The sequence below is a fragment of the Pelecanus crispus genome, chromosome 8 (assembly GCF_030463565.1).
Source record: "Pelecanus crispus isolate bPelCri1 chromosome 8, bPelCri1.pri, whole genome shotgun sequence".
Taxonomy (NCBI): Eukaryota; Metazoa; Chordata; class Aves; order Pelecaniformes; family Pelecanidae; genus Pelecanus; species Pelecanus crispus.
In genome coordinates this window covers 25,327,763-25,339,967 of record NC_134650.1, presented here as the reverse complement: position 1 = coordinate 25,339,967, position 12,205 = coordinate 25,327,763, and the positions used below count along the sequence as shown (strand labels likewise).

At 50.1% G+C, this 12,205-nt stretch overlaps 1 protein-coding gene across 2 annotated transcripts in view; it reads right to left on the bottom strand.

Annotated features, from left to right (window-relative positions):
- Window positions 1–12,205, bottom strand: part of CPNE2 (copine 2) — a 50,233-nt gene that overhangs the window by 14,038 nt on the left and 23,990 nt on the right. The window contains exons 5-10 of one of the 2 annotated variants that reach the window (XM_009478011.2): window positions 11,513–11,584; window positions 7,317–7,400; window positions 4,381–4,470; window positions 4,031–4,129; window positions 1,800–1,886; window positions 969–1,028 (exon numbers count right to left, since the gene is read on the bottom strand). In XM_009478011.2, coding sequence (XP_009476286.1) covers window positions 969–1,028; window positions 1,800–1,886; window positions 4,031–4,129; window positions 4,381–4,470; window positions 7,317–7,400; window positions 11,513–11,584 — 492 coding nt within the window. Of the gene's footprint in view, window positions 1–945; window positions 1,029–1,799; window positions 1,887–4,030; window positions 4,130–4,380; window positions 4,471–7,316; window positions 7,401–11,512; window positions 11,585–12,205 lie in introns of both variants that reach the window. The other variant, XM_075714777.1, reaches the window with a different exon arrangement.

The window sequence follows — 12,205 nt, the reverse complement described above, 5'->3', positions numbered from 1 at the left end:
TCAGCCCTTCTCTCTCCACCATCTCCCTCAGTGGGGAGGACACCAGAGGCCTTTCCAAATCACAGGGGTGTGTGCGGCAGCATCCTACTCCTGGCTCAGGTTGTTTCTGCAGAGCATTGCACCCATCCCAAACCCACCCAGGTTTTTGGACCAAAGATGTCTCGGGAGAGGGAGAAACCCTCCAACAACCAGCAGATATTTAGAAGAGGAGGAAGATTTCTGCATTCAAGCCTTATTCACACAAGAGCTCCGTGCTACCAATAAACTTAATGATTTTTCTCCTTTATTCACTTGCCAGCACCAAGACCTTAGCACACAGCAGCAGATCAGCACACAAAAAGCTCTCCCAATCACTCCTGTTCCTATGGCAACTCTTCCTCCTCCTCCTATTCTCCCCCCATCGTGTTTTTAGACAAAACAACAAAATACAAACTGAAATGCTGAGAGTGCCTGCAGCCCTCTGGATACTGCACCGGAAAAGTTTGCAGAAATTAAAAACCCCACTTCTGCATTATGGCACTTTCACTCAGGGTTGTAATGCCCTTGTTTAGTTACTCTTGACAAACCGTAGTCCAGCTTGAAAGAAGGTGGAAATGACAGTAAAAATGCAGAAAACCATCTCATTAACAGCCCAAAGCCTCTCAGCTGGCTTCAAAATAAGGAGAGCTTCCATAAAAAAATGGAGGGTCGTTAAACCCTGCAATGGGGAGAGAAGTTGGTAACATTTTGTGAAGGGTCTGAAGGTCTTTGTGGGAGTCTGACCTTCAGCCAAAGTCTAGCCAGCTCCCTCCGTGCTGTTGGATGCACCTAAGCATGGCAGTAATGACTACCAAAGCCCCTAAACCACATGGTTTAACAGCAAAACAGGGCAGCTCCTCATTGCCAAAAAAAGCTGGTGCCAAATCTCACGCAGAACCTCCCTCCCCAGTTTTGACCATTACATACATGTTACTATCAAAAGTCCTTACGGTAAACATCAGCTGGCAGCCTCCCAGGATGTAGTCCAGGAAGGAGAAATCTCTGGTTATCTGAAAGAAAAACAAACAAAAAAGTGTTTCAGCAATGTTCACCGTTGCAGAACAAAAAAAAAAATAAAATACACAGAAAGTGCCCAGCCCTGAGGTCACTGCAACTTTGGGCCTTCAGGAACCTTCAGCCAAATGGCAAAGCAGATGGGAAGAACCACCTGGGTTTCCCACGTCACTGTTTTGGCACTCCACAAGGCACGTGGGGCCAAGCAGGGCCATGTGCTGGTCAAAAGCTGGGGTGGGAGGCCTGGACAGGGATCCTTGAGAGATGGAAGCGCCCATCATGGTGAACTGAATGGAAGATCCTCTCCCCATGGCCAAAATGATCTCACACCACCTACAGATCTAGTGTGGGAAGAGCTGTGTCGGTGCTTTCCCTGCTGTGCTGCTGCCATACGAAAGGAGGACTTCACCAACACCTCAGATCAGAAGAAGGACCTCTCCCACCCGTACCCAATCCTTGTCCCCAAGAAGACACCAAGCAGTTGGTAGGTGCCCACAGCTTGGGCTTCATGTAGATGCTGTTCATGTTGAAAAACATCTCCTCTTGGGTCTGCAGCCACCCAGGCGTGGAGTGGCATCAGCGACTCAGTACATCAGATGCTCCAAATGGAGAGAAGCCCAAGGAGAAAGGAGATCACACTTTTATTCATGGTCTGCAGGTCCTGCGCTTGGAAACACAAGGGCGCTGGAAGCAGAAGGGTTGGGGGGAGCTCAGGAAGACCTGAGCTTGGTGAGGAGCAGAAGGAAACATCCTGGCATTGTACTCACTTTGCAGGACTTGACAATGATGATCCCAGAGTTCTTATAATTCTTTTTCTTCTTTTGCTTTTTGGGGTTAATGCACTCTAGTTCAAGCTGTAACACACAAGAGACAAGACACCGGTGTGAGAGCCGGGCTGTGCCAGGTGGCTGCAGATGCCACCAGCGGCTACATCCTGCGGGCACCCTCCCTCTACACATTTCCAAGTGCTGAAGAGACATAAATGAATCACAGTGAACTACTGATATTTAATGATGGAAATGGAGGCACAGGTCCTGCTTGGTAAGGGGCTGCTTTTCCTTCCCCAGGGCTTTCAACCTGCCCAGGACCCGGTGCATGGCAGCCAAGATACCCCAACAAGGCTATGGGGGTCTACGGGATGGGACGGAGGCAAACGGGATGGGACAGGTTGAACGCCCAAACAATTAGGGCAGGCCACCACCTCAAAAGTTCTGGGAAAACAAAATTACTTTTGCATATTCAGAAAATTTCTGCAATATTTCTTTTTTTTTTTAATCTAAAAGTGCATAAAAACTTTTGTCCAATAATAAAGTTTAGATGTGGGTTGGTCTCAGGGAGAGGGCAGGACTGGGCAGGGGCAGCATGGAGAGAAAGTCATGTCCATTCTTCCAGCTGCAGAAAAATGGGAACATTTAAATACTAAAATCCTTAAGTTTCCTGAACGTGAATGTTGCATTTCACAGACTGAACAAAATTAAAATAGAGATCTATTGACAAAATCCCCGAACTCTGAATAAACCCAGGCAGACGGTCCAGCCCAGACCTGCCAGTGGGTAGTTCCCACATGGGTCCACATGGGTCCCACATGGGATGGTGGTGGCCAGTCTGTGCCCCTTCCCCAGCATCTTGCTCAGACCAGCTTGGTAATGGCCCCGGACCTGCTCAGACCAGCCCAGTGATGCCCCAGACCTGCTCAGACCAGCCTGGTGATGGCCCTGGACCTGCTCAGACCAGCCTGGTGATGGCCCAGACCTGCTCAAGACCAGCCTGGTGATGGCCCTGGACCTGCTCAGAACAGCCCAGTGATGGCCCTGGGCATGGCAACGAGCCTTTCCCGTGTCTCAGACAGGCTGTGGCTTGATGGTGCTGCTCCCACCTACAAGCATGCGGTGCCTGGTCTACAGCAAGAACATCTCTGTCCCCACTTCTGTATTTACCCTCATCAGTGTGGCCACATAAAAGGATGAGACAGGTCATGAGGAGCCACCCCAGGGAGGAAGGATGCTGAAGGGCGATACATAGCAGTGGCGAGCAGGAGCTGCTTGCTTTTGGAGCCACCTTCCTCTGCCTGGAGCCCACAACAGCTCCGCTCAGAGAGTGGCATCAGCTGGGGAACAACTTTACTGGGGAACAGAGGGCACCCAACCTTTCGTGACAAGACAGGCAAGGGGAAGAGGCAGAGAGAGCCCAGCCCCACCTGGAACCATGTTATGCACAGGGGCACGGCACCACAGGCACGCAGCAAAGAGAGTTTTTCCTCTCTTCTAAACCAGCATCTCTCAGGGTCCCATGGAGAGAAAAGAAGATTTTATTGCTAGGCTGGTAGGTTGCAAATCCAGTGGGAAAACAGGCTCAATGCCTGCCTCTGGCACCATCAGCTTGCGCAGTCCTAGACAGGACTCTTGTGCCTCAGTTTCCACAGCCAGGAAACTTTTCTCATTGTACTACGCATGGTATTTTACACACACCCCTGTCTTGGCCAAGATCTCCTCTCAGTTTTGTAATCTTAGCAATGATGGCAGTGAAAAGCTCTGCTTATCCAGGAGTTTTCACAACATGCCTTCAGACAGGTGGCATCTGCCAAGGCTTTTGGCCAGCACTTTGGGGGTAAGACAGGGACACCTTTGGCCACAAAACTGGTATGGAGTTGCACAGGAGCTGGCATTCCTGGGGACCAGGTTGTCCCTGTAGCAGATGCAGCCCCAGCAGCATGTCACACCTCCCCTTCTGGACCCCCAAACCACAGGGCACTTCCCAAATCATGGGTGCTGCTTCAGACATCTCAGCAGAGCCAAGATGGCCTTAGCCCTCTCTCTAGCTCAGATACTTTAGCTACAACCGTGGCCTGGGTCACTCACGGTGTGGGTGGGAGGAGAAAGGGGGTTGGACTTGGCTTCTTCTCTGCACAAGCTGAGGGTCTCAGTGCAAGTACCAAAATCCATGGCCAGCCCCAAGAAGCCTCTTCCTCGTTCTTCCCTGAAAACATGTCAGAACTTACCGGAAAGGCATCTTGGGCTTCGCACATCCTGGCCACTGAGGTCTGAAACTCCCCAATGAAATCATGCCCCCCATCACTGTCGTAGTCATAACACATCACCTAGGGCGGAAGGAGCACAAACCAGACTCAGATGCAGTAACTATTTCCTGTAAGGAGACTTGCTGAAGTTCCCAACCTCTCCTGTTGGAGACCCCAAACAAGGGTTTTTTTTTTTTGCATTTTGGGGGTGGTTCTGGTTTTGTTTGTTTGGGTTTTTTTTGATAAACAAGCCATAGGTCTTTAGATGTTTAACGATCGATCCCAGAGGCTGACTATCACAATACAAGCCAAAGGGAAGGGCCTCCCGTTACCTTTATCATCTTCTCTACATCTCCATCACACAGTGACACCAAAGGCACAGTGAATGGCTTCCAGATGGGGTCCAGCGTGTACTTGATCACCTACAGGGTGGGAACGGAGGGATGACATTACAACGGGCACACCTGAAGGGGGAGACTGGCACAAAGCAGGGGACACATCTCCAAGAGTGACCCTGGACCAGGTTCTCAGTGGGGCAGGCCAAGCAAGCTGCAGAAAACCCCATCTCAGCCCTCTTTTGCCTCCTTAGCTTAGACACAGCAGCTCCCCCTTCTCAGGTTGTAGCATGCATGGGTTACAACAGATTCATCTGCATCATGTTAGGTGATTTAACCACCTCTAGGGGCAATTAAACAAATCTGCACCCTACTCATTGCTTACTACCATCCAGCACCCCAGTGCAGCCTACATCCATCTGGGGTCTCACCACCAAGAAGATGGAGCAGTGGAATGCTGCAAGCAGCCAGGAAAGCCAAACAGCCCTGGGCACATCCAGCTCTCTCGCCTCATCTGCATAACGTCTGCTGCACAAGCTGGAGAAATATTAATTGATGGTTTTTGACATTTCCTGAGAGGATGCAATTGCTTGGTGCAATTGCAAATGCTAGCAGGCTCCAGGCATATGCTGTGTACATCAGAGATGTGTACATCGGTGAAGACCCTCTTTCACAAAGGTGTTGTGCTCAAAAAGAGATTCATGTGATTATTAGGAAAGTCAGACATGGGCAGCAGATTAACCTTTCTCTGTGCAGGGTAAACATGGGGATAGCTGGCGTGGAGGACCTTGGACCTTTGCAGTCAAAGCAACAACAGTGCAGCCCAGTGAGGAAGAGGTCCACGGCTGCTGCTGCAGGCAAACAGCTATGCGGGACCTGAAATGGGCATCTTGTTTTACAGACAGGCTTTTAGGTGAGACTGAGGGAAACCCTGACACTACAAGCACAGTTTAATCGAGAATTTGTAAACACCTCCTCCAGGAGGCTAGGAAGATTGGGGGAGCCCAGGCACCCCAAGATGGTGCCCGCATGTTGCCAGCTGCTGGGTCACCAGGGTGGGTGGGAACGATCCGGCGTCTCCATCACATGGTGACCAGCTGGGCATTCACACTTGTGCTTAAATAACAGGCTGTAATGAACACACTAATCCTTCCCTGCCAGACACCTCCGTGGTGGCATGAGAAATGCCACCATCAGACTGAGAGCTGGTTATATTCCCACACCAAAAGCTGCAAGAATTGGGAACCTTATTCCTTCGCATCTGGCCTCAAAACACAAAGATGATCACCTGCTATGGGATTCCTCTGAGGGCAGTGGAATGCATTTGGGGCTGGTAAGGAGGAGTCTGTTGGAGCACCAATCACTTGAAAGAAAACCTGGCTAGACCCTTATCCAGCAACACAGGACAGTGGAGGAATTGGGCAGCAACCCAGAGGAAAAATCAGTATATACATCTGCTCCCCATAAACCTGACCTGCTTATAGAGATCCCAGCAATGGCTTGTGCACAGCCACATTCCCAATTCCCACACCTCTTCCAGGAGGAAGGGCTGGAGGTCACTCAAAATCCCCACATCTCAGAAATACATCTCAGTGAGTCAAAGCCCAGCTACCCACACTAAACCAGGAGGAAACAAGCAAACAAGGTTCCAGCCTGCTTCCGCAGAATACAAGAGAAATATTAAGGTTGGTATGAATTAAATATGCACAGAAATGTGTGTGGGAAAGCACTGAAAAATAAACAGCAGAGCTAGGGTTAAAAGGATGGCTTGTATCGGTACCACAGGACATATGGTGTTACACACGTCCTGGTGCTCCTGTGCATGTGGGTGTGCAAGAGAAGGAAATCCCCGTGGACTTTGCACAGCAGTGGGAAAACCCAACATACAGAGAGGCTTTGTAAATAAATACCACTCTTTCCTTCCGCATGAGATCCAACTGTGTTTTGCTACAGCAGTTTGCTGCAGTGGGACAACAGGCTCCTTAACCAAGCCTTGAGGGGACAAGAAAAGGAGGGATGTGAGATGGGGACAGGAAGAAGAGGGGTGTGAGATGGGACCCTCTCCCTCCGACATGGGGGTTGCTGTGAGCCCCCGCTGCAGCGGTCGCCCCTCCTCTTTCTGCAGCTGCCAGGAGATATGTGCAAAAAGAAAAGCCTTGAAACAAGCTTTGAGGAGGTGGGGGAAAAAGCCATTGAAAAGTACTTGTTAGACTGGTGCTAAAGCAAAAGCCAGCCTGCTGCTCCCTGCCTGTGCTGTGCCTCTTATACATAATATCACTGGCCTTAGCAGCTTGAGAACATAACCAGAAGGGAGCCCAGATCAAAATATTGCAGCAGGCGTAAATGAGGGACAGGGAGGTGTCAGCTGCCCATAACCGTACCCACTGGGACCCCGGTACAGGTCTCTGCCTCCCCAGCCAGGGCTCCAGCTCCATTAGACATGAGCCCATGTGCTCATGCACTGAAGCTGGAGACATCTGAGCATCTTCCCAGGTTAGCTGAGCACCTGGCAAATGCTTGTTTTAACCTTTCCCCACTACCGTTCCCTGGGCCACCTTCCATCACCTCTCTCCATCATCTCCCCAGGTCGCAGCTCATCCCGCTGCTCCTGCATGGGGAGGGCAAGTGGTCCAGGGCACAGCCCAGGCTGAGCCAGGAGGTTAACACAGGTTAAAAGACCATCTCCCTCTCTGCTTGGTAAGTACAGTAGTAAGCAGTACAGAAAAGATCTCAGGACCTTGCTGGCCTTACTTATCTTCATCTGCTGGAGTCCAGCAGCCTCAGCTGGACATGGAGAAGGCAGCTATGAGGTTTTGAAATCCCTGGATCCCACCCTGCTTTACAGGTGATTAATGAGATAATGCCATGAAGGGCAAGAATAGCTGATGTAAGGATCGTGGTGTCTCAGCAGCTCGGGTTAGAGTCACGCTCACCTCCGTTCTGTGGACCAGCATCCATTTCCCATCGTCACCTGGTTTATAAAACTCCAAGAAGGGGTCTGACTTTCCAAACAGGTCCTGGGGGAGAAGAACAGGATGGGTTACATGGTACTCTGCAAGCAGCAACAGATGGTCCACGAGAGACCTCCTTCCCTGGCAGTGCTGGGGGGGCACAGATCCCTTTGCTGTCCGACCTTGCATACACCCTCATGTCCTCACAAGACCAGCTCAAGCACAGTGGCAAACAGGCAGCACCCACAGGCAGCGCCCTGCCATCCATCCATGTCCTGGTCACGTGAATCCCGTTGACATTCACACCGTGTTTCGGCACTGATGTGGCAGGTGAGCCATGGGATTTGCCAGCGGGTGCCCACCACCTGGAGAGCTCTCTGAATGCAGATGCCACAGAAAACAACCCCAGCTGGGAGGCAGCTGTGTTTGGGCTTAGAAAAACATCCAAAGCTTCAAAAGAAAAACAGAATTATGAAGTGCACGAGTGTCTTGGGGGAGAAAGGAAAAAAAACACCCTCCTACACACAGCGATAAAGCATGAGCAGAAGAAATCTTTAAGGAGCAAGCTGCCCTGGTGTTGACAGAGATCATCTAACACCCCCGAGATACGCAGCCCTGAGCCAGTGTATGCTGCCTTTCCTGCCAGCGTCTCCTCAGATATTCCCCCAATAAAGGGCTGCTGGCTTCTGAGAAATATGTTCATATACGCACGTGTCCCTGCTGGGTATCAGCATGGGGGCAACCTCAGGGCACCCACAGCCTGGAAAGGAGGGCAGTGCTAGTGACACTGACACAGGGAAACTCCAGCATTTCTAAGCAGAACTTCATTTTCATTCAGAAAAAATAAGAAGTGGCTAACAAGAAACCAAGCCCAAAATATTCCAAATTATTTACTGAGAACTCAAGCCATTTCAGCTGGGTTTTCCTCCCAGAGGGAGGTGGCTGACTGAGTCCTGTGAAGAGCTGGAAGAACTTCTTACAGGTTTGAACATGAGCTTTTTGGGCTTCCAAGTGATGCAGTGAGGATGCAGGGGGCTGCTTGTGGAGGAGGAGGAAGTGGGAACACCCCAGGAGTCCCTGTCCACAGCTAGGCCAGGAAGTGGAGGCTGGGATGGACACAGGCTCTAGTGATGCACCAGCAGAAAACCCATTAACGTTTCTATCCAAATCCTGTTTCCAAAGCCAGCCAGAAAAGTAAATCACTGCAAAGTGTTTTGGTTTGGAGAAACTATAACCTGCTTCAGTCAAAATTCTTCTGCCAGAAGAGCAGACCATAAAGGCTCCCAGGGACACTCTCTGGTGAGATGAGGCTATTTTTCTCCTACCCTTTTTCACATGTTTGTAGGAGAGAAAACCAAGCCATTTTTTCTGCAAGGTTACAGTTATGGCACAGCTCTGATCCTGCTCACCCACAGCCTGGACATGGCACTTTCAAGTTTCACTGATGGATTAAAGAACCAGCAGTGGGTACCTGACCCTGCCTATGCTGGCTTAACCTGCAACCCAATGCGGTTACGTCAGTGCCAACCCAGCGTGGGTTGGTGGAGGCACCAGCTCAGATGACAGTAGGGAGCTCTGAAGGATGTCTTCTGCCATCCCACATGGAGCAGCCCGGTTTGCAAGTCTGGTCAGCCTTGCTCCATTCAAAGTGGGGTGGGAGATGTCTCCAAGCCTCAGGATTGTGGGCTGCTATTTTAAAACATCAAAACCACAAATATGTCACCCCTGCAAGCCTGGCAGGAGATGAAAACTGAGCAACCAAAGGAGCTCAGCAGACCAGATCCATCTGCAAACTGGTCTAAGAATCTAAATCATCCAAACTGGTCTTTGTACACCATGGACAAGGAGGGCAGAGGTGGCACTTCCACCAGATGCAGCTCCCCAAACCACAGCTTCCAGCACCAATCCTGGCTCGCAGCACTTGTTCTCCCCAAGCCGTGCCGAAGCATCACTGCCCTCCTGCTGTCCCCACAGCTGCGGTGGCACACACAGCTCTGGGGCTGAGCTCACCAGGGCTGGTCCCAGGTGAAAATACCTCCTCTTCCGCAAGCTATTTTTTCTTATAACCCTCCCAAGAGCTGATCTGACATAAGGTACAAGAACCTCAGGCTGGTTCTGCGGCTGACATGCTCCCACTGTGCAGCTTTGGCATTTAAAGCAAGGTAGCGAGCTGTGGGTGGAGAAACCATGGACATGTGATGGGGAGAAGGACTTGCCTGCAGCCTGAGAGAGGTCCCAGCCTCAGGGTGGTCATGGCAGAAGGAGCTGCCTGGGGCAAAGCATGGGTTTGCGGCACATTTGGCTCAGCGTGTGCAGCAAGATGATCCCATGGCCCCACCACAAAATCCTGTTAGAACTGATCCCTTCACATGATGTCCGATCATGCTCCCCAGCTACGTGCTGCATGGTGCAGGAGGGTGTCACCCCCCAGGCTGCAAACTTACCCCTGTGTGTTTTTGCTTAGTCACTTCTCCTCTGTCTTTCCTAAGCTTAAACAAGTTTTACCCAGCTCCCACAGTTGCATTTCATCTATGACCAATAATGACCCCAACATATTGTGTTTCATCCAATTTCCTTGTTCAGAGATCATTTTAATTTGCGTGAAGTGACATGGACATCCTTTGCCAATGAGCAGGAGTTTGAGGACTGCAGCGCTGCGCTGTGTTATGGGAATCGGCAAAGAAACCTTGTCAGCTCTTGGTGACAGCAGGTGATCACCGAGGAAGGAGCCTTCTGCTGACACCTATTGATAAACTGGAGGGAGACCCAGAAAGAATAGGATTATTCACAGTCCTTATCCCAGTGTAACCAGCTAGATGCTGAATTTCCATACCTTGACCAGACCCACAGGTATCATGTCCTAGTTGAAGAATATCAAAAGATGTCACCTTTGCATAAACTTGTAGAGGAACTTCGTTGCAAACCAGATTAGAAAGGCAGCTCCTGCCCATGAAGCAAATGATGCCACCAGTGAAGTTGCCCATACAACAAGCAGATGTATGCCTGAGGTACTAGCGCTGCAGGGAGGACCCAGGTCCTTGGCCCTGCTCTTCACAATGGCCACAGCTGCAAAGGGACCCTGAAGCATGAAGGAAGGGCACCAAGCCTGCTGCGAAATACCATCCCTTGCTTTGCAAGGGAGCAGAGGCTTTTTCTTGGGGCGCTGGAAGAAAACTGTTGCATTAGGATGTCTTTATTGACATGCATGGGGTTGACCCTTGGCCACATCTTAGAGGAAGCCACCAGCTCAAGGACATCTTCCAGCCCATTTCTGAAATTAAGTTATTTGGGGATTTCTTAACAGGGGCATTTGGCTCCTTGCACTAGGCAGGGTAAGCAGGAGGGAGAGAAAACAGCTGTTCCCAACAGGCGGGAAAAACACTTGGATAAACTAGGCATCCATCTGGCTTGGACAATGAGACTGGACAAACCACGTTTTCTGCCCCAGCAAATACCCATCTGCCTGGATACTTGCTTTACCCTGGTTTGAAAACTGACGGCCATCCTGCCAATAACGCAAGCTCCGGAGAGACTAGGAAGAAGGAAAAAATAATATTCCCATCGATTGCTTAGCAACAGTTTAAGAGGAATAGCTCCGGTTGCCTGGTAAATAAGGTCAGATGGCTTTGTTCAGAAAGGCTCACGGTTTCCTACGTATCATATCCAAAGCAAACCCCATGCATTACCTGCCTCTGTGAGGTCAACACTTCTTCCCTACTGGGCCCTACTGTTTGATATACAAGCAGGTGTTCACTCCATTTCCAGAGGGGCTGAAGGCAACAAGCCAGGAGCTCTCAGCACTTCTGAGATACAGGTTCAAGGGGCATCAAAACTATCAGCTCCGTCAGGAGACATTTGCAAACAACAGCCACTGAAGTAGTAATTCTGCTGTCTTTAGGACATGCTAGTACACAGATCCTGTGCCACATGTAATCTTTGCATCTCAATGCACATGATGAAGAAAGCAATATTGTGACAATAGGGAAACTGAGGCACGGGCATACCCAGCAGCCAGTGGCACTGCCAGGACTTGAACCCTCTAGTCTCACCCTAATGCTTTCTCCAGTAGGACTTATTTTCTGTCACTGCTATACCCAAAAGCAGAGATTTCTTTAGATCCCTTAGCCTATGAAGGACAGAAGTTTAATGCTGCATCCCTCGGACACAACCCCACTCACCTTTTTATCCAGTTTTCTGCCGGCCATGCTCAGAGTAATCACCCTGTTATCCAAGAGCTCTTGGGCAGCTATCTGAAAGACAAGGGAAGGCTGCACTCATTTTTAGCACAAAAAGAAAGTGAACACCAAGCCAGAGGAGAATCCAGACCCTGAGGATACGCACTCTGAAGATACCTGCACAACTCCTGCAAAACCCATTTCCCAGCTAAGAGACTGGATGATCTAATGCACACAGTATTTCGCTATTCAGGAGTTAAACTGATTTTACCTTTGCAGATCAATTTAGGACCAAAGCCTACTTCCCAGCTTCTCCCTGGAATGGAGAAGGATGGAGAAAAAGCCCAAACTTCCCCTGGATGGGCATTGTCATTTACCTTGCATTGAGGCAGTGACACACCGGCTTTAAAACAAAACAGGATATCTTTTTTTAGCAGGCTACCAGTTACAATGATGGTGCTGCAGCTGGAGCCCCCATGACATCCACCGACCTCCACAGCCTCATTGTTGGGGCTGGGTCCATGTGAAATGTTCATTTGCAGGACTGGGAGTCAAGAGATACAATTAAGCCTCTTGAATGGACAATCCAAAGGGAGAATGAGGTGCCATTGACACCCTGAGCAGCATCCTTCCCCCATGCCATGGGGGGAACAAAGTAAAATGAAGCTTCTGGGAACAAACTCATCACCTTTCTTG